Source organism: Peromyscus maniculatus, chromosome 8 (genome assembly GCF_049852395.1).
Source record: "Peromyscus maniculatus bairdii isolate BWxNUB_F1_BW_parent chromosome 8, HU_Pman_BW_mat_3.1, whole genome shotgun sequence".
NCBI lineage: Eukaryota > Metazoa > Chordata > Mammalia > Rodentia > Cricetidae > Peromyscus > Peromyscus maniculatus.
Window position 1 is genome coordinate 102,617,843 of NC_134859.1, and position 24,658 is coordinate 102,642,500.

Consider the following 24,658-nt stretch of genomic DNA (forward strand, 5'->3'; position numbering starts at 1 on the left):
TGGTCCCCACCTCATCCCCACACGCCCATCTGTGCACCTTAGGTCAGTCCCCATGCCTGCTGGGAGCACCGTATGGCCCAGGCATACACCCACAGCTCTGAAGTCTCCATCCTCTGGTCAGTGGTCACAGACTAGCATCTGAGGTTCTGCACGGACTAACAGGCACATTCTGGTTTGCTCACAATAATTCAAGGGAAATTTGTTGTCTGTGTAAGTTCCACTGTGGATGCTCTGTCCTTGGACCAGAATCCATCTTTTGGTGGTTCCATCTCTCCCTGGGCTCTAGATAATGTCAAACATCTTCCACTCAAATGTGTTTGATTGTTTTGTTTTTACAAATAGTTGGGTTATTTACTAGAAAACTAAACATAAACTCACTATATATCTTAGTAGTCGTGAAACATACACACTGGAGAAATAAATATGCATAATCATATAAAGGAAAATATGTATGAATATGGATAACAGTTTTATTTGTAATGGAAGGGACCCAAATACTCCAGTGAACAAGTAGTTAAACAAACTGTTGTGAATTTATTCCATTTTGTGATAGAATCACACCCAGTATAAAAGAGGAGTGAATTATTTCTAAGTACATCTGCTTGTATGGACCCCAGAATCATTGTAACTTACCAAGCAGGGAGGAAAGCTGATCTCAAAATATGACATTGAAATGCTTCCATTTCCAGAACATTCTCAAAGTGACAGAACCAGAGTTGGAGAACACATTAGTGGTCTCTAGTGGACAGTCGTGGGGTAGATTGACATGAAGTAGGTTTTGTGATGATGAAGCAATTCTCTGTTTTGACCATGATGGTCATTACATGGATGTACACATGGGACAACAGTGCATAGTTAAACACACATGTAAATGAACATATGTGAAAACTGTTGAGAACTGAGTAAGCTGCAATGCAGTTCACAATATTTTGCCGACACCTCGCACTACACACATACAGTGCACCCCTGGTAGGGGAAGCTGGAAGAAAGGGTCACAGGACTTGTGCATTATAGGCACGAGGTCTCTAGAGGGTCCAGTAACTGTGCATGTCAACTTCAGTGGCCCTTCATCCTAGCTCACTTCTGCCTTTTACACTACCTTCCGCCTTGAAACAGGCATGGTTGGCGTGGTTTAAGAGCCTCCATGGTCTCTGTCCTTGGTCCTGAACGCCTACCTCAACGGCTTCACCTCCCCCTCCAGAGCTCTGTTCTTGGTCCTGAAGCTCACCTGGTGATTTCACCTACTCCTGGGCACCAGCTAATCCCTCCCTGTTCCTTCCTCTCCAGCCCTCAAAATTCTGCCAGCCCACACCTCTAGACTCCTAGCCGACACCCTCTGTCTGGTAATGCAGTCATGCACTAGGCTCCACACCATCCAAGGCCGCCCCTCTCTTTCCCACACCCAGCAGTTACTCCCATCTTACGCTTAGACCCGTCACTCTCTGACTCATCCTTGAAGATGATGCACCACTGGCCAGGTAAACTCTCCTATATTACATCCAGGATCTTGGTATGCTCAAGTGTACCCAATGTTCAGAAGGAAAAATGTAAGCAAGGGTTGATGCTGAATCCATACACTCCATCTGAACTGTTAGAAGGAAAACTTCATTATGCTGGACTGACAGACAAGCCTTGCTCTAAGAAACCATGTCCGTGGTGTGCTCTGTCAGTAGACAGCTTCCATGGAGAACTATCATCATGAGAGTTACCCCTTGGGTCTTTACATTCACTTACGATGCTCCTATAAATGTGTCCTCTCTGTGGAAATGGGCATCACTAGTTCAAGACAAGCCTGAGCCTGAGGGTGGAGAAAGAGGTCTGACATGAATGCCTGGAGTGAATGGAGATGGTGACACTTGTAGCTAACCCTGTGAGGCCCCCCTGCAAAGAACATCAAGGAAGAAAACTGGCAAGCATTCAACAAATGGGCCTTTTTCTGAGCTGAGGATGTCCAGTGGATGCCCGGATGATATGATATCTCCTCACCACTGGCCCTGCATCTGTCTTTGAATATCTATCTTTATCCTTAAGGTGGTCTCAGCCAGTTTCTAAAGTGAACAAAGATGGACCCTAAGTTGGTACTATGCACAGGAGACCCCTGGGTTAGGAAATACAGAGTGACATCCGTGGCACTCACCACCTTTCTCTACTGCTGATCTGAGTAACCACAGAACTTCACTTTCAAGCTGATTGACTATTTTCAGCCCAGCCAAGCATGTGCTGAACTCTGACACATGCTCTCTAGTCATGGGACATAAGGAGGCTTCAAGATCATGTGAGCTATAAGGATCAGATAAGGTTTAAAATAAAGCTGTATTTTTGAGAAAGTGGGCCATGAAGATGCTCTGCCAGAAGCCGAATCCTCTGGGATTGTTCTAGAAGAGGGAACATGGCCTGTGATCCAAATCTATGAGGGATGTGTTCCTCTGCAAACTCTTCTCTGTAGGAAGGAGGTGGTTGCTGCCATCAGAGACAATGACCTGAGATGCTTTTATGTCACAGAGATCAAGGGGGCTAGAGGTGCTCAAGAACCTTCTAGAGGGTTCTTACCCTTTGAAGCTGACATGAGAGCAGAAACCAAGAAATCTGGAGAAGGGAAAGGAGGACCTCCAACACAGGACTCAGGGGAGTCTTGTTCCCTTTTTTGGGTCGGTGGAGGATGTTTATATAGCCTTGAGTCTTGTTTATATAGCCCTGGCTGTCCTGGAACTCACTATGTAAACTAGGCTAGCCCTGAACTCACAGAGAGCCACCGGCCTCTGCCTCTCCAACAATGGGATTAAAAGTATGTCCCAACCTTGTTCCCTCTTTATGCTGAGGACTTCACAGGAATCTGATTGCTAAGACTCTCAGATAACCAGGACTCTCCCTTAAGACACGGAATAGTGAAGTCCAGAATCCAGGCAGAATCAACCCAGAGTCCAGTGTGTCTCTCATCCGGTCTGCAAGGGCTGAGTTTCTCCCAGAACATTCCTGGGATGCTTCGCTTCATAGCTCTTGGGAAGTTCACTCTAAATTCCCCCCAGGGATCTTCTGAAGCCTGTTCACCCAGAAGACAGCACAGAGCATGCTCAGAAACAGGGGTAGCTTCAGGAAGACCAGGACTTGGAAGTGGATGCTGCTGAGCAGGGACCTGTGGGCATGTGGGGAAGGAAAATGAGTTCAAGGGGAGGTTCCAGGACCCATCTGTCTCATCCCACGTTTCCTCAAAAGCCCAAATGACTCAGAATCAAACTAGAAAATTACTCAAGGAAGTCTGCCCCTGTGGTCCCACCACCCTTCCTCCCCGCATCTCTTGTTGAGGGGTGACTAGTGAAGAGAGGAAAGGGTTCTAGGTAGACACAGTTTACTAGAAGCAAGGCCCAGAGCTACCTACTGTCTTCCAGTTATTAAGTGGCATTATTAGTGGTGGGGCAGATCTCACACAGCAGCACAAGCCGGCTTCCTGACATAGTTACAACTTTGAACTGCTGTGTCTTCTGAGGTCAATTCCCTAACGCACATTACAGATGTGCACTACAGCACCCAATCTATGCAGCTGTGGGGGTCGCACCCTGGGATTTGTGCATGTTAGACAAGCATTGTAGCAACTAAGCTACATTTCCAGTCTTCAGCTGACTTCTTGAAACTAATTATCCTGAATTTCTCTCCCTCAGGGCCTAAAGGCACTGTCTTCTTAGTCGGGGTTTCAATTGCTTCAACAAAACACCATGACCAAAAAGCAAGTTGGGGAGGAAAGGGTTTATTCAGTTTACACTTCCACATTGCTGTTTATCACCACAGGAAGTCAGGACAGGAACTCAAGCACAGCAAGAACCTGGAGGCAGGAGCTGATGCAAAGGCCGTGAAGGAGTGCTGCTTACTGGCTTGTTCCTCATGGCTTGCTTAGCCTGCTTGCTCAGCCTGCTTTCTTATAGAACGCAGGACCACCAGCCCAGGGGTGACACCACCCACAACATGCTCAGCCCTCCCCTGTCCATTACTAATTAAGAAATGTCCTATAGCCATATCTCATGGAGGGATTTCTCACTTGAGGTTCCCTCCTTTCAGGTAACTCTAGTTTGTGTGTCAAGCCGATGTAAGACGATCCAGCACAGGCATCATAGCCCTTTCTGAGTACCTCTGGGAGAGAAGGGAGAACAACGGAAAACTTCAGCCTGGGGCTGGGCCTGCTCCTCGTGAACATCTCATGGGAGCAAGACCCCGGCCGAACAAAGACCTTTACATCTATTCGTTTATTGTGGGGTTCGGAGAATGAACAAAGGTGACAAGCACCTTTACCCACTGAGTCACCTCCCTGGCCTCCAACGATGACCTTTGAAGAGTCTACACAGAGGTAGGATTCTGAATCTAGAGTCCGGCAGGGATGGATAGAAAAGAGAGGGGTGAATGGGAAACGTCTGTGAATCTACCAAACATAGACTCGACCTCAAGCCCGTGTCCCTCGAACCCCTCCTCCACACTTGGCACCCACATGCAGGCTTGGAGGATGTGGAAGCTGAGATCAGAGGGGGAGGAAATATCACTCAATAGTAAGGTTTCCTCAATGTGGGTGACACTGCTGGAATCCTACAGCTCCTGACTCTCTCCAGGCCTTGGACCCTTACCATAGTTGGAGGAAGAACATCTCGGTGGTGCTCATCCTCAGATGTCCAGTATTCACTAGTGGGAGGGTGGGAGTTGTTGCTGGGAGTGTGGTCTCCATGGGAGTTGTGGCTGTTAGAGATAAAGATACACATCAGGTCACTGCTTGATCCCAAGCCTGCACTAAATGAGTGTCTGTGTGGATCTGACATCACACAGAACCATACATTCACAGAGGGTTTCGAGAAGTGCTTTAAACCATATCCTGGGTGGGGCTCTCAAGGCTCAGCCATATCCTGGGTGGGGCTCTCAAAGGCTGAAGGGGCCTTCCTACCAAAAGACTGGTCCTATGTGTCATCTCAGACTTTCCTCCCATCCCTGACTCTGCCCGAGGGAGGGCAGAGAGGTCTTCCAGGGTTCCCCCTGCTTAGTGAGAAGCCCAGGAGAGAGAATGAAGGAACACAGCTCAGCTTGTGGCCCAAGGATTCTCCCAGAGACCATGGAAGGTTTTCACGCATATTTCATATGGGAGCAATTAAAGATCACTTTAATGCAACACTAAGGAGGAATTAGATTGTCTCTAGGCTCCTCCTAGAGACATCAGGAGTTGGGTCATTTGTGTGACCTATATCTCAACCGCCCCTCCTATGGGTGAAAGGTCAGCCATCTCTCTCTCCATGTCTATAGCACACTCTCTCCCCAGCCCAACTGAGATGAGGACAATATTCATAGTCACGCTTCAAGACAATGCCCACCCATGTCCAAAGCACAGACCCCTCCTAAAAGCTCTGTGGCTGGAGCCAGGATAGTCTTACCTGGGAAAACATGTACCTTTACAAGGACGGCTGGGTCACGTGACCATGAATCCCAGATAAAGAAAGTTTGAATCTTACACCAGTAAGATCCAGCGTCATCTTCGCTGAGGTTCTCCATGGTCACTGTCATGGTGAAGTTCTCAGTATGGTCTCTGATGGACACTCGGCCATTCTTCTTTTCTTCCCCGTTTCCTTTGGTTTCCACAATAGTTTTACAGTTTGTGTCGTACTCTCCTCGACACCAGTATTTAAGATGGTTCTTGTATGATTTTCCATATTGACACTGCACGTGAAGAGAGCCTCCCACGTAGCCAGACACAGAGCCAGGGCCCGTCAGAGATAGACAGCCTGGAAAACATAAGCCTGAGTCAAGACCTCCTTCCTGATGGGCCCGGAAATAAGTTTCCCTGAAGCATGGGGAGATCCAGGGAAAGGACCAGGAAGGACATTTGGACTTGGGACCCAAACCAAAAGAACTGGAGGCTGTGGCAGAGAAACAAATAAAAACCTGTCCCCAGTGGACACTAGGCACCAAGTGACCACACAGGGAACCTGCCTTTAGGGACTGGTTAAGTGAAGTCAAGGCTGGCATAAAGTTAGGTTATATGCAAATCACTTCCTTTGGACTCATACCTCTGCATTCTGGAATCTTCTGCATGTCAAACTTGCTCTTTAAAAATTTAATTTCTAGCCAGGCGTTTGTGGCGCACGCCTTTAATCCCAGCACTCGGGAGGCAGAGCCAGGCGGATCTCTGTGAGTTCAAGGCTAGCCTGGGCTACCAAGTGAGTTCCAGGAAAGGCGCAAAGCTACACAAAGAAACCCTGTCTCAAAAAACCAAAAAAAAAATTTAATTTCTAAATTGCATGTGGTAGAGCCTTCCTAGCACTCAGGGGGCTGAGACGGGAGGATTTTGAGTTTGAGGTCAGCCTCATCTACATAGTGAATTTCAAGCCAACCTGAGCTATGTAGCAGACCATCTCAAAAAAAAAAAAAAAAACCTGATTTACTCCACTATTGCTGTGTGTGTGTGTCCTGACATAAGTTACTTCATATTGTTTAATTATTTTTCCAGATTGTGTCTTGCAATGAGAGACTATATATATATATATATATATATATATATATATATATATATATATATATATATATATGTTTTTTTGAAGATAGGGTTTCTCTGTGTAACAGCTCTCTCTGCCCTGGAACTCACTTTGTAGACCAGGTTGGCCTTGAACTCACAGAGCTCCCCTGCCTCTGCTGCTCAAGTGCTGAAATTAAAGGCATGCACCACCACCACCCAGCAAGAGTCTATTTTTTTTAAGATTTTTACATTTTATTTTATGTGTGAGGCATGCATGCCCTCAGAGGTCAGAAGAGGATCCCTGGAACTACAGTTACAGATGGTTGTGAGCATCCATGTAAGTTCTAGGAACCAAATCTGGGTACCCTGTGAGAGCAACAAGTGCTCTTAACCAGAGTCCTAGTCAGTCCCAAGACTGCCCTTTGCAAGTAACTCTTGACTCTTTTGAGGATGGAGGATAATCGCACACACCGGAATGGACACAAACACCAGCATCCAGCACCACCCACATGGCTCAGCTGATAGCTGACATATTTCTGGAAGTAGAAAGGGGGCACCCTATAGATTCATTGGGGGTAAACTGAGACTTTAGGGGTACATGGGCAGTATAGAAAGAAAGGGAAATTACGGGTAAATGAGAAGGTGGTGGAGCCTCCTTGTCCTAGAGTCTGATCGGAGCCTCTCACCAGCAAATGAAAACTTTTCGGCACAATCAGTATTTGCTGTAAAGGCTGCTGTCATAGAGTTGGCATTCCTTTCATATATAGATATTTAGTGTTAAAGTAGGAATGGCCCAGGCTTAATTAAGGCTTGAACTTGCCCTTGGGTGAGGTTTCATTCCTTTCCTCACATTGCCCAAGAAAGTGGTATCTTAGAGAAACCCTGCCTTGTAAAACCAAAACCAAACAAACAAAAAACAAAGGTAGCTTTAGGTCTACTAATAGTTTGCTAAACCTTATTCCCTTGAACTCCAAGCCCAGCTAAGCCCTTCCTCCCTGAAGTTGCTTCTTGCCAGTTGTTACAGCATCAAGAAAACTGATACATCGTAGAAGCGCAGCCAGCAGGAAGCATCCTGATCTGTTTCTTGAACATACAAGCTTGTCTTGATTCTAGACACTTCCATAGTCAGTGGTAAGAGCTCCTGAGGCTGACTACCAAGGTCCAGCAATCAAAGTCCCCTTTGGTTCACCTAATTAACATGCCCAGTTAAAATTAAATAAAATACCTCATCCTAACACAGGGTTTCCCCCTTTAACTTTATAAATCGCCTTTAGCCTCTGTACCACATCTGTCTCCCCTCTATCCAGAGGCAGTCCTTTGTCCCCCCAAGACAAGTCCCCCTCCCCCTTTCCATCGTCCCCTTCCCTTCTCCCTCATCACCCATGTCCTTTACCACCCCATCCCAGTCCATGCTAACACAGACCTCCTCCCCTTCTTCTCCTCCAAAAAATGACCCCTGCAAGGTCATTTGCTGCTGTTTTCTGCCTGAGTCAGAAAGCAGCCACTTTAATTTTCTTCCCCACTTAATAAAGGATCTCTCTGTGAAAATAGGTGTTTGTGCCTAATCCGGGGTTCAGGAGGGAACCCCGCTGAGTATGGGGGTCTCCTTTAGGTGCCTCTTACTGTGTGTCTGTAAAATGGGGACTTTGCTGCCTTCTCTGCCTAGTTCACAAATGGCTCATAGGCTTAAATGGTATTAACGGTATTAACGGTCCCGATGAGATCATCTACTGTGGGCTCCATGGGCTGCTGAAAGCACACGGTACTCAACATTCTGCACTTCAATTAAGCTTTTTTATTAGTTTTTCCATTAAAAATTATTTTATTCACTGGGCATAGTGATGCATGCCTTTAATCCCAGCACTCAGGAGGCAGGGGCAGGTGGATCTCTGTGAATTTGAGGCCAGCCTGGTCTACAAACAAACAAAAAAACAAACAAGCAAAAAAAACCCTAAAAACAAAATTATTTTACTCAAATTATGTTTTCTCAAAGAGAAGGCTCTGTGTGAGTCATCTTTGCAAGTTCTTGTGCTGTTTCAAAGCCACATTTGCTGAACTGAGCATTTTAGATAGACTTGGTGTCATCTCGACTGGAAGACAGTGAATGACAGAGTGAAGGTGAACGTTGAGCAACATCTTTTGTGTGGAGCCAGAGCCTGAGTCAGCTGAGGACGTGGCAGCACCGGCTACAGGAGTCTGGGGAGCCAGACCGTTCAACAATTTCACCCAAATTCCAATCTGAGCATTTGTACAACGTTCACATGGGGATTGCCTTCTCTCTCCAGGCTCCTCGGCACCAGGCAACGGGTCATGGCGGCGCTCTCAGCATCTCCATGTAGCCGGGGGGGGGGGGGGGGGGGGGGGGGGGGGGGGGGGGGGGGGGACACGACACCTCAAGCCACAGGCCAGGACTCTGGTAGCTACTGATCTAATCAAACCTAAGAACCTTCCAGAATTTGCAGGAGGGAACCTGCCTCTCCACTACATAACAACAGGGCCAGGACAGAAATGCCTTTTGTGTTTTTGTTTTTGAGATAGCATTTCACTATTTTAGCCAAATCAACCCTGAACTCAAGATCCTCTTGCCTCTGCTTCCTGAGTGCTGAAATCACAGGCCTGAGTTATCACACCCAGAGCATTATTTTATTTAATATGATGTCCTCAGGTTCATTCATATTTTGATAAATGTCAGTACTGATTTGAGCACTGCAAAATGTGTGCACACATCAAAATAACATTGTACCCCATAGTGTGTGCAATCATCATGTCAATCAAATAAAATTCTAATAACATTATAAACTTGAAAGTGTGGACTATAAAATAGAAATTCAATGAATAGAAATTCTAGTTTCTCCCTGGAGGGCCAGGACCCAGAGGCTAGATGGCCCAGAGACCTAGGATAGAACCAAACATGACTGGAGAAAAATAAAATGTCACCGGGTGGTGGTGGCGCACACCTTTAATCTCAGCACTCGGGAGGCAGAGCCAGGCAGATCTCTGTGAGTTCAAGGCCAGCCTGGTCTACAGAGTGAGTTCCAGGAAAGGCATAAAGCTACACAGAAAAACCCTGTCTTGAAAAACCAAGAAAAAGGAAAAGAAAATGTCAGTGTAATGATTCCTAATGATATTCTGCTAATACTCATAGATTGGTGCCTAGCCCAAATGTCATCAGAGGGGCTTCATGCAGCAAGTATAGAAACAGATGCAAAGACCCTCAATCAAACATTAGGCTGAGCTGGGAAATCCTGCTGAAGAGAAGGAGGAAGGATTGTAGGAGCCCGAGGGGTCATGGACATCACAAGAAAACCCACACAATCAACTAGCCTGAATTTACAGGGGTTCACAGAGACTGAACCAACAACCAGGGAGCCTGCACGGGATTGGCCTAGGCCCTGTGAATATATGTGACCGCTATGTAGCTTAGTCTTCTTGTGGGACTCCTAACAGTGGACGCAGGGGCTGTCTTTGATTCTTTGGCTGGCTTTTGAGATCCTACTGCTCGTACTGGGTCTCCTTGGCCAGCTTTATTACAAGAGGAGGTGCTTAGTCTTAATGCAACTTGGTATGCCATGTTTGGTTGATGTCCACGGAAGGCCTGGCCTTTTCTGAATAGAAGCAGAGGAGGAGTGGATTAGGGGTACAGAGGGGAGATGTGGGGAGGGGCTGGGAGGAGAGACGGGAGGGGAAACTACATCCAGAAGTAAAATAAATAAATACATTTAAAAAAGAAGTTCTATGCCGGGCGGTGGTGGCGCACACCTTTAATCCCAGCACTCGGGAGGCAGAGGCAGGCGGATCTCTGTGAGTTCGAGGCCAGCCTGGGCTACCAAGTGAGCTCCAGGAAAGACGCAAAGCTACACAGAGAAACCCTGTCTCGAAAAACAAAAAAAAAAAAAAAAAGAAGAAGTTCTAGTTTCTCATTAACTTTTTGTTTATTTATTGGTAGGGGACATGGTATGCAGAGGTCAGAGGACAACTTGAGGGGGTCAGTTCTCTCCTTCCGTTTTGTGGGCTCCAGGGACCGGACTCGAGGCTCGTGTGGCAAGCTCTTTCTCCCGTGAGCCGTCTCACTGGCCTAGCTTTGTTCACTTTATTTTGATTTTTGTTGTTGTTTTGTTTTGTTTTTCTTTCTCTTTCTTTCCTCCTCCTTTTTCTTTAGACACGGTCTCTCTGGTAAGCCAAAACTGGCCTCAAATTCACAATCCTCTTGTGTGTGTACCTACAGGTATGTGCCACTCTGCCTGGCTATTTCTGTTGGTTTTCTACCAGAAACCACTTCCTTTCTCTTAGCCTCCCCTCCTCCACCACCCCCACCCCACCACCCCCACCCCACCCTCCACCCCCCACTCCCACTCTGGAATTGTCCCTTCTGTCTTTTTTCTATCGTTTTCTCATTCCTCGTTCTCACACTCATGATATAAACCCTGGTGGCTCTCCTCTACAAATATAAAATGCCTGCCTTTTCCCAAACAGTCTTTACAGCCTTGGGTGGGTGCAGCGGGTGGAGGGTGGGTCATGAAAGTAGAGGGTGAGCAGGATGCCAGGCCTGAGATGCAGCAGAGTGCACTTTGTCAGTACAAATTGCTTCAAAGTTGAAATCTAGGCGTGAGCACTTGCCTGCCCAGGTGCAAATATACCCTTCGTGAAAAGGTGAATGGGTCGGGTGGTGAGGCCAGCTAGCTCCTGAGGATGAGTGAAAAGGGGGTCCTGTTTTCAGTTAACTGCACTGAACTACTGCACTTGGGTAATTTTGTCAAATGTAAACAAGCTTACTCAAAGAAGCAGGAGTGGTCCTGCTTCATGGTGTTTACTGATTATTGTGGTGTCAATATTCTCATCCCATCTGACTTTAAGTTGCCATTTACTGTGAAGAAGGGAAAAGCCCACTGCTGGGGGAAGTCTTTCTGTATGCTGGGAATATGTGTCTTTCCCATTGGTTAATAAATGGACTGCTTTGGCCTATGGCAAGGCAGCTTATAGGCAGGCAGGAAATCCAGGACAGGGACAGGAAAAGGAGAGGTACAGGCAGAGAAAAGATGCCAGCAGCCACCAGGAGAAGCAAGATGTGAAAATACCAGTAAGCCACAGCCATGTGGCAACTTATAGATTAATAGAAATGGGTTAAGTTATAGGAGCTAGCTAGTGAGAAGCCTGAGCCATTAGGCCATACAGTTTGTAAGTAATATAAGTGTCTATGTGTTTACTTGTCTGAGAAGCTATGGGACGGGTGGAACACAGGAAAACTTCTGACTACATTTGGCGCTCACCATTGGGCATTGATCCACATAGACCTAAGAAAGCTTAAAGATTCTGAACGCACAGTAACGGAGCCACACTAGGCTTCCTAGTCTCACAGTCTCATGCTGGGGGATGGTCTGTCTGTCAAATAAAACACTGATTGGCCAGTGGCCAGGCAGGAAGTAGGTGGGACAAGGAGAGAGGAGAATTCTGGGAAGCGGAAGGCTGAGGCAGAGAGACACTGCAGCCGCCATGACCAGCAGAATGTGAAGACGCCGGTAAGCCACCAGCCACGTGGCAAGGTATAGATTTATAAAAATGGGTTAATTTAAGCTATAAGAACAGTTAGCAAGAAGCCTGCCACGGCCATACAGTTTGTAAGCAATATAAGTCTCTGTGTTTACTTGGTTGGGTCTGAACGGCTGTGGGACTGGCAGGTGACAGAGATTTGTCCTGACTGTGGGCAAGGCCAAAAAACTCTAGCTACAGTCTCATGTCAGTAGCAGCACAGAGACTTGTTTCCCAACAGCTGCCTGTGAGATGGAGTTGGCTGCCAGCTATCATAAGCTAAGCAGCATGGTGGATTCCTGCCCCAGTACACAGAGGTGTCTCCAAGCCATGCAGCACACTGCATGGTGGATTTAGCTTTTACTCATACAGACAAAAAGGGTTTATGGGCCAACTTATGCTCCCTGATGGCAGCATGGACCCCAGAGTTAGAGGGGTAAGTGTGACTCTCCTGGGTACCCCCCACCACGTTGGAGAGCTGATGTGGGCAGAGTCAGCAGCAAAGGTTGCTGGTCCTATCCATGCAGCTTAGCAGTTTAAAATATCTCCTGGTCAGATAAAGATTATAGATTCACAATGAGACAGATTCAGATGGAATAAACTGTTTAGTGTGTGTAAAAATGTACATAGGCTTGGAAGAGAGAGGAAAAGGAGGATAGACAGTTATATAAAGAAATAGAACCGGGCAGTGGCGGTACATGCCTTTAATCCCAGCACTAGAGAGGCAGAGCCAGGCGGATCTCTATGAGTTCTAGACGAGCCTGGTCTACAGAGTGAGATCCAGGACAGGTACCAAAACTACACAGAGAAACCCTGTTTTGAAAAACCAAAAAAAAAAAAAAGGAAGAAAGGAAGGAAGGACGAAAGAAAGAAAGAGAGAGAGAGAGAAAGAAAGAAAGAAAGAAAGAAAGAAAGAAAGAAAGAAAGAAAGAAAGAAAGAAAGAAAGAAAGAAAGAAAGAAAGAAAGAAAGAGAAAGAATTGGGGCTCAGAGGTTAAGAGCACTGGCTGTTCTTCCAGAGGTCCTGAGTTCAATTCCCAGCAACCACATGGTAGCTCACAACCATCTGTAGTGAGATCTGGTTCCCTCTTCTGGCCTGAAGGGATATACACAATCAGAACACTATATACATAATAATAAAAAAAGATTTATATATTTAAAAAAATAAAGTCTTTAAAGAGACAATAAGAATAATATAAAAAATAAGCCATAGTTATCTATGATAGTCAAACTTATAGTCATGTTAGTTAAGTTTTCTAGGCATATATAGATATATTTTGATTAGGCAGGTAATCTTCAAAGACTTCAAAGACCTATAGAATATGGCATTTAAAATGTTTTAAAAACTCAGGCTTTCTGGACAGTGAGACACATCTGCTCCTGGCAGCACCAATTACTTCCAAGAGGAGGATGGGCATCAGAGACGTCATATAGGGTTTATCTTCTTCTTGGCAAAAATAGCCATTTGGGCAAGAAACTGCTTTTGCCTGGACTGCTGATAATATGTTGCATAAACTGGACATACAGGAACCATAGGAAAATTACCACTGAATTTACCAAAACAAGGCGAAATGGTCCTTCAGGTTCCTGCTTTGCAGAGGAGACTGCCAGACATTCTACAGGACACTGAGAAAAGTGACTGAGACTCTAGACCTATAAGCTAAAGGTCTATATTACAGAGGAACTTTGGGTGACTGTCGAAGCAGGTAGCTGTCTCTGTCATTCTACATTTTTAGAAGTTGCTTACAATACTCTTCCTGTTTACTTACATAATATATCCTTCTGGGATCTTTGATGTTGTTGAAGACTAGATAGTTATAATTGTAATTTTCCTTAGTTATGATCAAAGATAAATTAGGTATGAAACTTTAGACTCACAAAAATAGGATAGATGATAAAATATTTTCTTTAATTTTGCCAAATAAAAATAGACTAGATATTGTAATTGTAATTCTTACTTGATAACTGTTTGTTACATATAATTTTACTATGTTAAAACTAAAACCTTCCTTTTTGATTAGATAGAAAAGAGGATTGCCAGGGGATGACTTTCTGTATGCTGGGAATATGTGTCTTTCCCATTGGTTAATAAATGGACTGCTTTGGCCTATGGCAAGGCAGCTAATAGGCAGGCAGGAAATCCAGAACAGGGACAGAAAAAGGAGAGGCACAGGCAGAGAGGAGATGTCAGCTGCCTCCAGGAGAAGCAAGATGTAAATTACTGGTAAGCCATGGCCATGTGGTAACTTATAGATTAATAGAAATGGGTTAAGTTATAGGAGCTAGCTAATGAGAAGCCTGCCATAGGCCATACAGTTTATAAGTAATATAAGCATCTATGTGTTTACTTGTCTGAGAGGCTGTGGGACAGGAAGGACACAGGAAAACTTCTGACTACAGCCCATATTCATCTCCTGCAATCTGGGACAAGGCAGCTCCAAACATCATTGTTTCTGCAATCTACTCCAGTAATTACAATCTCCACCACACATTCCAAGTTGTATGAAGAGTATATCATCATCATCACAATCATCATCCCCATTATTGTATTCACCATCCTTACTATTATAATCATTATTATTATTATCACCACCACCACCACCACCACCACCACCACCACCACCACCACAATCATCATCATTATCACCTTCAATCAGGGCAATTCAAGCCCCTCCTAAGTATAACACAATGCATCTAATTGTCTTACTTAGCCTAAAGATTTAGATTGTTTTGTTGTTTTAAACCAGACTCTCGTGTAGCCAAACTGGCCTTGAACTGGCTGTGTAGTTAAGGATGTCCTTAAGCTCCTGATCCTCCTGTCTGTCTCCCAAGTGCTGAGACTACATGGGTGTGAAGCAACTCCCGGGGAAAGATCTAGATCCTGAAGGTGTTGAGGGATCTTGGCGGTCACCCAGTCTCCTCTCACTTTACTCATGAGAAAGCTGTTTGGGGGCCATCAAGATGTCTCGGTGGCTTGCTGTGCAAACCTAGCTGTCATAGTTAGGCCCCTAGAGTCCCCATAAAGGTGGAAGGAGAGAACTGACTACAGAACTGGCCTGTGACCTCACATTTCCACCCACAACCACACACACACATGCATACACATAATTTAAAAAAAAAAAAAGGAAAAGAAAAGCAAACTGTGATCAGAGTCACCCAACTGGTCTCATCCTTTAAGTCCTGGCCTTTAAATTCTATGTTCTGTGAGGGTCCGTTTAAAAAAACCAACAGCCAGGCAGTGGTGGCACACACGTTTAATCCCAGCACTCGAGAGGCAGAGGCAGGCAGAGCTCTGAGTTCGAGGTCAGCCTGGTCTACAGAGTGAGTTCCAGGACAACAAGGACTAAACAGAGAAATCTTGTCTTGAAAAACAATAACAACAACAACAAAACATGAAAACTCATCTGTAAGAAAGAGAAATATTCTCTAATTTTCATTCTGAAATATTTCCCATAGAAAAATGTGTTTCCCTCATTTTCTGTCTGTTTTTTAAGACAGGGGTCTCACTATGCAGACCAGAGCAGTCTTTCGCTCATAGAGATCCACCCTGCCCTTATCTCCCAAGTACTGGGATTAAAGGCATACACCACTGTGCTTGGCCTAAGTATCTTTTAAAGCAAGTATTTTTTTAAAGGCAAGATCTCACTATGTAGCTAAGGCAGGCCTACAACTTGCAAACCTCCTGCCTCAGCCTCCTGTGTGCTGCAATTACAGGTACACACTATCAGACCTGTCTATGCATTATTTCTTACAAACCTTTCCAACCTCTTTAAACTAAACTCCAGGCAGACAAAGCCATTGCTACTTCTGCACTTACCATAATCTTTAAGATCTCTATCTGCACTAAATGTAAATTATTGCTTTCCTGTTTGACAGCTGTTCATCCTTCAAGACTGACTTCCATGAAGCCTCAATGAAGCTTCCGTTCCTCTGAGAGAAAAGCTGGGGGGTCCCCGGTGTAGTCTATTTCTACATGAATGCTCCGTGTTGTAGCAGGTCCCACACTGTAGTAAAATTACTTGACTGCCTCATTTAAATAGGATTCCCTCAACTGGGGAACTTACTTTGAGTTGCAACATTCAGAACAATCCAGGCTTGCAGTTGCTACTTAATAAAGGTTTGTAGAGTCCATGGATGAATGTTGGCGTATACAGATAAAGAGATGGGTGCATGGATGTGTCCCCTGCCCCTCTTCTGCTGACTCCTCGTTTCTGGCTTGAACCCAGGACTCCTCCTCTCCCACCCTCTGAAAAATTAGGTGCACAGATCCATAGCCCCACTCACCTTGAAGGCAGAAAAGGAGCAGACCTGGGCACAGCCACATGCTCCTGCCTTGCTGGGTGCTGCCTCTAGGAAAATCCAGGTGGCTTCTGGAATCCAGATGTGCGTAACAGAGCCCTGGCACCCACCTTCTTGTTCCACTTTCCTCTGTGTTTTTCTCTCGTCTACTTCCTTCCCACTCTAAGCTACTTCCCAGTTTAACAAAAGAGGAAGATGAGCAAGAGCCACTTCAGAGAATGAGCTGATCCACCACGTAAGCCTGCACTAAAGAAAGCACAGTTTTCACAGCCAAACCTTCAGGGAAGCCAGTTGCTATGTGTGGACACTCCAGTGGGAAATCCCTGTTTTTCCCACTCTGTTCCTGGTTAGTGTACTTCCTCAATCTCCATAGCTTCCCTTTGTTGTGTCTATCGACTTTGGGGTCATCAGAGATAAACACTCCGTGTGTCTCTCTCAGCAATTGTCTCTGTGCGGTTGACTTCAGACTTCCTCATCCACCCCAGCATCTCAGTATCCCTCTAGACTCAACGTTCTGACTTCCTGTGGGCCAGAGCTACTTAAGTTATCAAGTGTTCACCTAATTCAGAATCAAGATCACCACTCACGGTGGAGACTCCCGTCATGCCAACTCCAATCCAGTTTCCACCATTTTATAACATTATTTCTTTATCTGTCTACTGTGTGCACACATGCCGTGGCATGTGTACGGAGACTAGAGGACAATTCACAGGAGTCAGTTCTCTCCTTCTACTACGTGGGGCTTGGGGCTCCAACTCAGGCCATCAAGCTTGGCAGCAAGCACCTTCACCCACTGAGCCAGCCCCCCATTTCCATCATCGGCTAACAGTGTGCCTCTGAGCCTGTTGTGGAATCCTTCTTCCCTCCAGTCCCCTCATCTATGAAGCAGAATAATCGTGACAATTCTTTTGTTGCTGCCTTTGCTTATTCATTATCCTTCAGCAATTTCATGTGTACATAGCGTATTTTATTCTCACTTGCTTTACTCTCTCTCAACTTCCACTCCCACCAAACCCTTTTTTTCCTTCTTGCCAAGCCCCCCTCTTATTTCCATGGGTTTGTCTGTTTGTGTTTTGTTCTGTGGCCCACTGAGTTCAATCACGGTTGCCTGCATGAGCATGGGGTGGGAGGGCTACTTACTGGAGCATAGACAAGTTCCCTCTTCCAGCAAAATTGTGATGATGCTTTTTTAAGAGTTTATGCATTTTTATTTTGTTGTGTGTGTGTTTACCTGAATGTATGTCTACACACTCCATGTATGCTTGGTGCCCACAGAAGCCGTAAGAGAACAACGGATCCCCCTGGAGATAGAGTTACAGACCGTTGTGAGTCACTACATATGTGCTAACAAGGGGAGATTTCAGGTCTCCCCACCAAGAAGGTCTAACCAGGGAGATGGCTCATCAGTTAAGACCACTTGTTGCTCTTCCAGAAGACAAGGGTTCAGTTCTCAGCACCATATGGAATCTCATAATTGTCTATAACTCCAGTTCTAGGGGATTCAACACCATCTTCTGGCCTCTGTGGGTACCAGGCATGAATACAGCACACATACATATACCTGCAGGCAAAACACTCTTACATGCAAATAAAAACAAAAATGTTTAAAAACAAACAAACAAACAAACAAAAAGATCAAACCAGTCTCCAGCTCTTTCCATTTGGCTGTTTGGTTTTGTGTGTGTGTGTGTGTGTGTGTGTGTGTGTGTGTGTATGTGTGTGTATGTATGTGTGTGTATGTATGTGTGTGTATGTGTGATGTCTGTGTGTGTGTGTCTGTGTATGTGTCTGCATGTCTGTGTATGTCTGTGTCTGTGTATGTCTGTGTGTCTGTGTATGTCTGTGTCTGTGTGCATGTGTGTAGCTGTATGGTTTTCCTTACCTAATCTGATTTCTAGAGTTGTTCATTTAAACTAAAACATATTACATAAATGTCTGAAATTCTCAAAGAATAAGTTAAAATTTTGTAAATAAAACCAAGCAGTTTTAAAGCAAAAAACCGAAACCAAAATGGTCTCCAGCATTCCTAAAGGTGGGGACAAGAAGATTGCCATAAATTTCAGGGTCAGCCTTGGCTACAGAAGTGAGTTAGGGGCCAACCTAAGATACATAACAAAACCCTGTCTCAAAAAAGAAAAAAAAGCGATAAATAAATAACAATAAATGGAATGGGAGTTAGCAAAGGCAAATATGATTTAAAACCCACAAAATAAGTCTAATGTGACATCATCTCGCTGCACCCTAAATTCCATAGGCATCAGTAGGTTGGGTACATAAGAGCTTCCCCCAGAGGCTCCAAATAAGGGAAGTCTCTACAAATTGCAGGCCCAAAGTTTTCGTCTGCAGTGAGTCAAAGTCAGGAGTTGGAACTGTAAAGGGAAAGGCAAGACTGTGAATGAGAGCTGGTGCCAGTGGGTCAAGGGGGAAGTGGCCTTGGGCTGTAGCAGGGCGGGAAGGGGGAATCTAATGAGGCACGATGGAAAGAAGCCAACAGCTTAAGCCTCTGCCAGACCAATGAGGACCAGCAACCGAGTTCCCCGTGGCAAACTGGAATCCTCTAAGGGTCCCTGCAGCCACAGACAGGCAGTGAGGGGGCCCGTGGTAGCACTGAGGTATCTTGAGAGAGTCATGAGCCACTAGAGAGTGTCCCTGAAGAACAGACACTTTGGGCCAGCGAGACGCCTCAGTGGGTAAAGGTGCTTGCTGCTCAACCTGAAGACCTTAGTTCTTGCTCTGTTCCAAGGAAACACCTTCCTTGGTAAGGGAGAGTAGGAATTGGAAGGTTGTTCTTACAGGGCTGTGAAGATGGCTCCATCAGTAAAGTGCTTGTCACGAAGGAATGAGTACCTGGGTTCAGATTGCTAGCACTCATGGTAAAAAGCTGAACACAGCTGTGTTTGCCACACAGTGGGAAGGCAGAGAGGCAGGAGGAACCCTGAGACTTGCTGGCCAGCCAGTTTAGCTGAATCAGTGAGCTCCTGGTTCACTGAAAGACCATGTCTCAAAAAATAGGGTGGAGAGCACTTGAGGAACACACCTGCATTGACCTTTGACCTCTGCGTACACACATGTGCACACAAATCGCGCGCGCGCGCACACACACACACACACACACACAGACAGCCAGTCTTGCCAGCTTTTCAGATTTTTTTCTTCTATTATGGAAAAGCCATAGAGAACCAAAAAAGGGGAGGAATTCATAAAGAAAGTGTTCAGGATAGGCATGTTGGCACATGTCTTTAATCCCAGAACTCAGACTCGGGAGGCTGAGGTGGACAGGTATCTATCAGTTCAAGGTCAGTGGTCAACATAACAAGTCATAGAATGGCTAAGGCTACACAGTAATAACCCATCTCAAGATAAATAAATAGAAATAAAGAGGTCACCTAGGAGATAAAAAGATGCACATAGGGTCTGGAGAGATGGTTCAGTGGTTAAGAGCACTGGCTATTCTTCCAGAGGATCTGAGTTCAGTTCTCATCACTCAAAGATGGCTCACAGCAGTAAAAGTAAGCACTTGGATCCCAGCACTCAGCAGGCAGAGGCAGGCAGATCTCTGTGAGTTCGAGGCCAGCCTGATCTACAGAGCAAGTTCTGGGACAGCCAGGAATACACAGAGAAAATCTGTCTAAAAAAAAAAAAAAAAAGGCACTTAGGTCCCCAGCATGGGAGGTTGTAGATATTTCTTTCTCTCTCTCTCTCTCTCTCTCTCTCTCTCTCTCTCTCTCTCTCTCTCTTTGTTTTTACAGAGAGTCTGGTGAAGAGGACAAAGGCTGGCTCTATATGACATGCCCCATCACTTAAGGGCACAGTTCTCCCTTCTTGACAGGGCTATGGCTTGCAACTGGCAAACTTTGCTAGGACTAGGTAGGACAGTCCTTCAGAATTCCCTGCTTCACAGGAAAGTCTGTCAGATTTTTCTAGGCCTGTAGGCCAAAGATGGATGCCCCAACATTGCAGAGGAACTTTGGCTGACTGTCCAGGTAGCCTGATGTCCCTGTCATTAGGTAACATTTCACCCTTCTGGGGTCTTTGATGGAGTTGAATATTAGATAGTTATAGTTTTCTTTAGTTATGATAAAAGATAAATTAGGTACAAAACTTTAGAGTCACAAAGATAAGATAGATAATAGAGTATTTTCTCTGATTTTGCCAAATACAAATAAACTGGGTATTGTAACTCTAATTCTTACTTGGTAACTGTTTTTGTTGTATATAATCTCACTATGTTAAAGTTAAAACTTTCCCTTTTATTTTAATTAGACAAAAAGGGGAAATGCTGTGGAAACATTGTAAAGAATTTTCATTCAAAGTAGTTTAATAAAACGCTGATTGGCCAGTAGCCAGGCAAGAAGTATAGGTGAGTCGACCAAACTAAGGATGATGGGAAGGAGAAGGGCAGAGTCAGGAGTCACCAGCCAGAAGCAGAGGGAGCAGGAGATGAACATGCCTTGCTGATAAAGGTACTGCCTTGTGGCAAAGCATAAATAGAAATATGGGTTAACTTAAAATGTAAGAGCTAGTTAGTGATAAGCCTGAGCTATTGGCCGAGCATGTATATTCATATATAAGCCTCTGCATGTTTATTTGGGACCAAGCGGTTAGGACAGGAAAACATCCAATTGTAGGAAACTGGAACATTTAGCTTCCCAGGCAAATGGGAAGCACAAGGAAGCATCTCTGTGGATGCGCAGGAAATGGTTGCACATCAGATGTTTTACCACCTATGGCTGTAAGTCCTGACTGGATTTGCAATTACCTAGAAGACTCATCTTTGGGTGTGTCTAAGAGGTGTTTCCAAAGAAGTTCAACTGAAGGGAAAAGACGCTCCCTGAGTGTAGGTAGCACCATCCCTTGGCCTGGACTCCAAAACTGAATAAAAATGGAAAGAGGATGGATCATCAGATAAAGACACTTGCTACCAAGCCTGAGGACCTGAGTTCAATCCCTAGGAACCACACTTTGTGCACCATGCTACTACACACACACACACACACACACACACACACACGCACGCACGCACGCACGCACGCACGCGCGCGCGCGCACAATCAGCAACCCATGATTTTCTTTGTATTTAAGGGGAAAAGGAGAAAGCTAAGCCAACACCAGCACTCATGTCTCTGCTTCCCACCTGTGGACACACTGGCTCGCTGCGTCCGCTGTCATCACCCCTTCCCCGTCATGGTGAACTGCACCCTCAAACTGTTAGCCACAGCAAACACTTTCCTCCCCTGAGATAATTTTGCTTGTGCTTATCCCAAGAAAAGAGGACAAGCCGGGCGGTGGTGGCGCACGCCTTTAATCCCAGCACTTGGGAGGCAGAGGCAGGTGGATCTCTGTGAGTTTGAGGCCAGCCTGGTCTCCAAAGCGAGTTCCAGGAAAGGCACCAAAGCTACACAGAGAAACCCTGTCTCGGAAAAAAAAAAAAAAAAAAAAAAAAAAAGGACAAATTAGGACAAATTAGGACAGTGTTCACAGCTCAAGGGGCTTCCAGTAAGAAAGTGTAAATCAGAAGTCAAAGGCCATCTGCCAGAAGGGACTTCCGAAGTCTCCAGCGACGCCCTTGCAGCTCTCGGTGCCTGTCTGCTGTGTTCCATGCGCTGCAGGACAGCTCCCTGAGAGCACCCCACTTGTAACATTGTGTTTACCCTGGGCTTAGCCCGTTCTCCGTAAATGAAGTTTGGCTATGTCTTTCCATAATACTAAAAGCCCAGACGCGGCATCTGAAGAACTCCCATGGGGCAAGCCCGCTCTGTCCTGCTGGTTGTCAGCCTCCTGCGGTCTGCTTTGCCTGCCCTTTCCACAGGAGTTAATCAGTCAACACTGCCTTCCTGTTTCCACTGAGATTCCCCGGTGTTCAGAGCAGCTGAGATCTCTCCGTGTAGTCAGAGGCCCTGCTTTGTGCCACCAGTCTTGTGTGTGTTTGGAGCTGAAAACACAGTCTTGCTCACAAAAGCTCCCCACACACACCTGTATTGTCCCTGGACCTCTGGACAACCAGCCTGGCCGGGTGGCTTTCCTTGGGTCTTTGATGAGCAGAGATCCCCTGCCCACCCAAGGCTGGAGCCGGAAACTCTGTACCCCCTTCCATCTCATCCTCTCACTCCCTAGAGCAGCCCCACCCCCACACACTCTCGCCCATCCCACCAGGCCAGGCCTCCCCCACTGACCCAGAACCAGAAGCATCATCCTGTCACTCCGCCTCCTCTGTGAAAACTGGGGCTGGGCCAGGGGCTCCTGCCAGCTGGATTGAGACGCCCTGATTTTCTCCTCCACACTCGGGTTTTGTTTCTTCCTCATCTCAGGAGTAGAAACTGCGGCTTCCCAGAAAAAGAGGAACTGCCAGTAGGAAAACAACAGAGGACGTTGTGGCTTTGAATCTAATGATAATTAACATAGAGCTCCCAGTTTCTAATGGGTGGCCCCCAGCTTCCCCAAACAGACAGGCCACGCTTTCATGCATCATTGAGTCCTCAAATGCATGGGCAAGCAGAATTATCTGCAGTCAGGACATGACTACTGGGAACTGAACTCAGGTCCTCCGCAACAGCAGTATGTGCTCTTAACCACTGAGCCATCCCTCCACTTCACACTAGCAAATCTTGGCAAAATATTGCTGACATGGCCTGTGTAGCACACATTATTGCTAACTGCACAACCTGTCAGTGACTAGTAGATTCCCACTGTGGACCCCAAGATGAAGAGAAACGTGGGTGTCAATGAGCATCCTGGTAACAGTCAGACAGACTGATGCAACAAACAGTCAGACTCAGATGCACAGTGCAGGAAAACACAATATGGAGAGACAGAAAAACAAAAACACAAGACGACTGGCAGCAGGAAGCCCTTGGCTCTCTAACAAGAGCTCAGCAGGCCTGAAGCAGGCCTTCTAGCCTAATGGGGTGGTCACAACCGAGCAGGCCCGAGCAGGGGCACCTTCAGAAATACTAGGGACAGGGAGGGAAGGCTCACGGCCTACAGAGGGACATGGGGACAGGAGGGTGGGTTGCTCTTTGCTCTTTTTTCTTCAGTCCCCCTGGTGACCCCCGTCTCCACTCTAAGCAACACCAGCTGGAATGGCTGGCCCGAGCAGAGCCATCAAGAGGACTGTCCCTAGTGAGAGGGATGCTGAAGGCGGATCTCAAGCCAGAGACACCTCTATGTCAAAGACATCTGTACCAAGGCAGGCCACAGAGCCACCTGGTCCACGCCAGGCCTCCAGAGGACACTGCAGACCACAGCATGTCAAAATTCTCCCAGCCCTTCTGCCTCTGACATCTGACGTTCTCAGGGTCCCAGGATCCCTATGGACCATTTGTTCGACACAAATAAGCCCGGGGTTAGAATGACTTCAAAAACTATCACTTCCAAGCTCTTATTTATTTCATTTTTAGCTTTCCTGGAATTTTTTTTAAAGCTGCTTTTCCATCTGAAATCTATTTTGGGGTTGTTTTCTGTAAATTTCTCCAATAAAGGTCTCTTTGGGGTTCTTTACTTTGGCCAAGAAAGCTTTCTTCTGGTGCCAGGGTTCATTGGCTGGTTCTCTGAAGGCCAATGGAGTGGAGCATGTGAAAAGCAGAGCCAATTTAGAATGTCTTTTTATATCCCTCTCACTTGTCAATGAAGCATCTCAAGCCTGGACTTAGAGCTCGGCATCAAGAGATGACACAGATACACACAGCGCATAGGCCTTTAGAGCAGGCCCCTCGTGGCCACGGATGAATTGTTGTTTGTGAAGTATGTATTAAGGGAGCCTCAGTACCACGTATGGGGTGCTAAAAAGTGGGCAAGGCAGCCCCCAGCCCCTGTGGGACTTGCATGTAGCAGGCAGAGGCACACACATCCAACCGTAGCACCACACAACAAGGGCAATGGAGACCAGAGGAGGGGCGGGGAGGCTCCGAGAGGAGACGACGCTGAACTACATGTCAGGAGAAATTTAAGAGCCAGAGTGGACACATAGAAGAAACCGTCTCATCTCCAGACCTCATAGCTGGGTAGATGGAGCATGCTTGAAATCCCAGAACTAGGGAGGCAAAGAGAGGAGGGTTCAGGGTTCAAGACCACTCAGGGCCAAAGAGAGAGTTCAAGGACAACCCTAGGCTCCATAGTGAGACCTCATTCACAAAAAACAGGGGAAATGGGCCAGCAAGATGGATCAGTGGGTAAAGGAAGTTGCCACTAAGCCTGACAATCTGAGTTAGATCCCCAGGGCACACATGATGGAAACAGAACCAATTCCTCCTTCAGGTTGTCCTCTGACTGCCTATGTGTGTACACAGGGCATGCGCACTCACACACACACACACACACACACACACACACACACTCATGCATGTTTGTTTGTTTTTAA

General features: G+C 46.1%; 2 protein-coding genes across 3 annotated transcripts in view; both read right to left on the reverse strand.

Annotated features, from left to right (window-relative positions):
* Positions 1-24,658, reverse strand: part of Cd300lf (CD300 molecule like family member f) — a 134,350-nt gene that overhangs the window by 40,019 nt on the left and 69,673 nt on the right. The window lies entirely within an intron of this gene.
* Cd300e (CD300e molecule) lies at positions 451-16,436 on the reverse strand. Of its 2 annotated transcripts, none has more exons than XM_076543705.1 (4): positions 16,288-16,436; positions 5,478-5,747; positions 4,608-4,716; positions 451-3,133 (listed from the first exon to the last, which is right to left on the reverse strand). In XM_076543705.1, the coding sequence occupies exons 1-4, from the start codon at positions 16,325-16,327 to the stop codon at positions 3,007-3,009; spliced, it is 546 nt and encodes a 181-aa protein (XP_076399820.1). In that variant the 5' UTR covers positions 16,328-16,436; the 3' UTR covers positions 451-3,006. The 2 variants fall into 2 exon arrangements, with proteins under 2 accessions (XP_076399820.1, XP_006997816.1); XM_006997754.4 differs by having other exon boundaries at positions 5,400-5,747.

Coding starts and splice junctions, on each gene's coding strand:
- Cd300e (XM_006997754.4), bottom strand. CDS start 16,327: ATGTGGCTGTGCCCAGGTCTGCTCCTTTTCTGCCTTCAAG. Junction 5,748..16,287: donor GCTCCTTTTCTGCCTTCAAG/GTGAGTGGGGCT, acceptor TATGTTTTCCAG/GCTGTCTATCTCTGACGGGC. Junction 3,134..4,607: donor ATGTTCTTCCTCCAACTATG/GTAAGGGTCCAA, acceptor ACATGCCCACAG/GTCCCTGCTCAGCAGCATCC.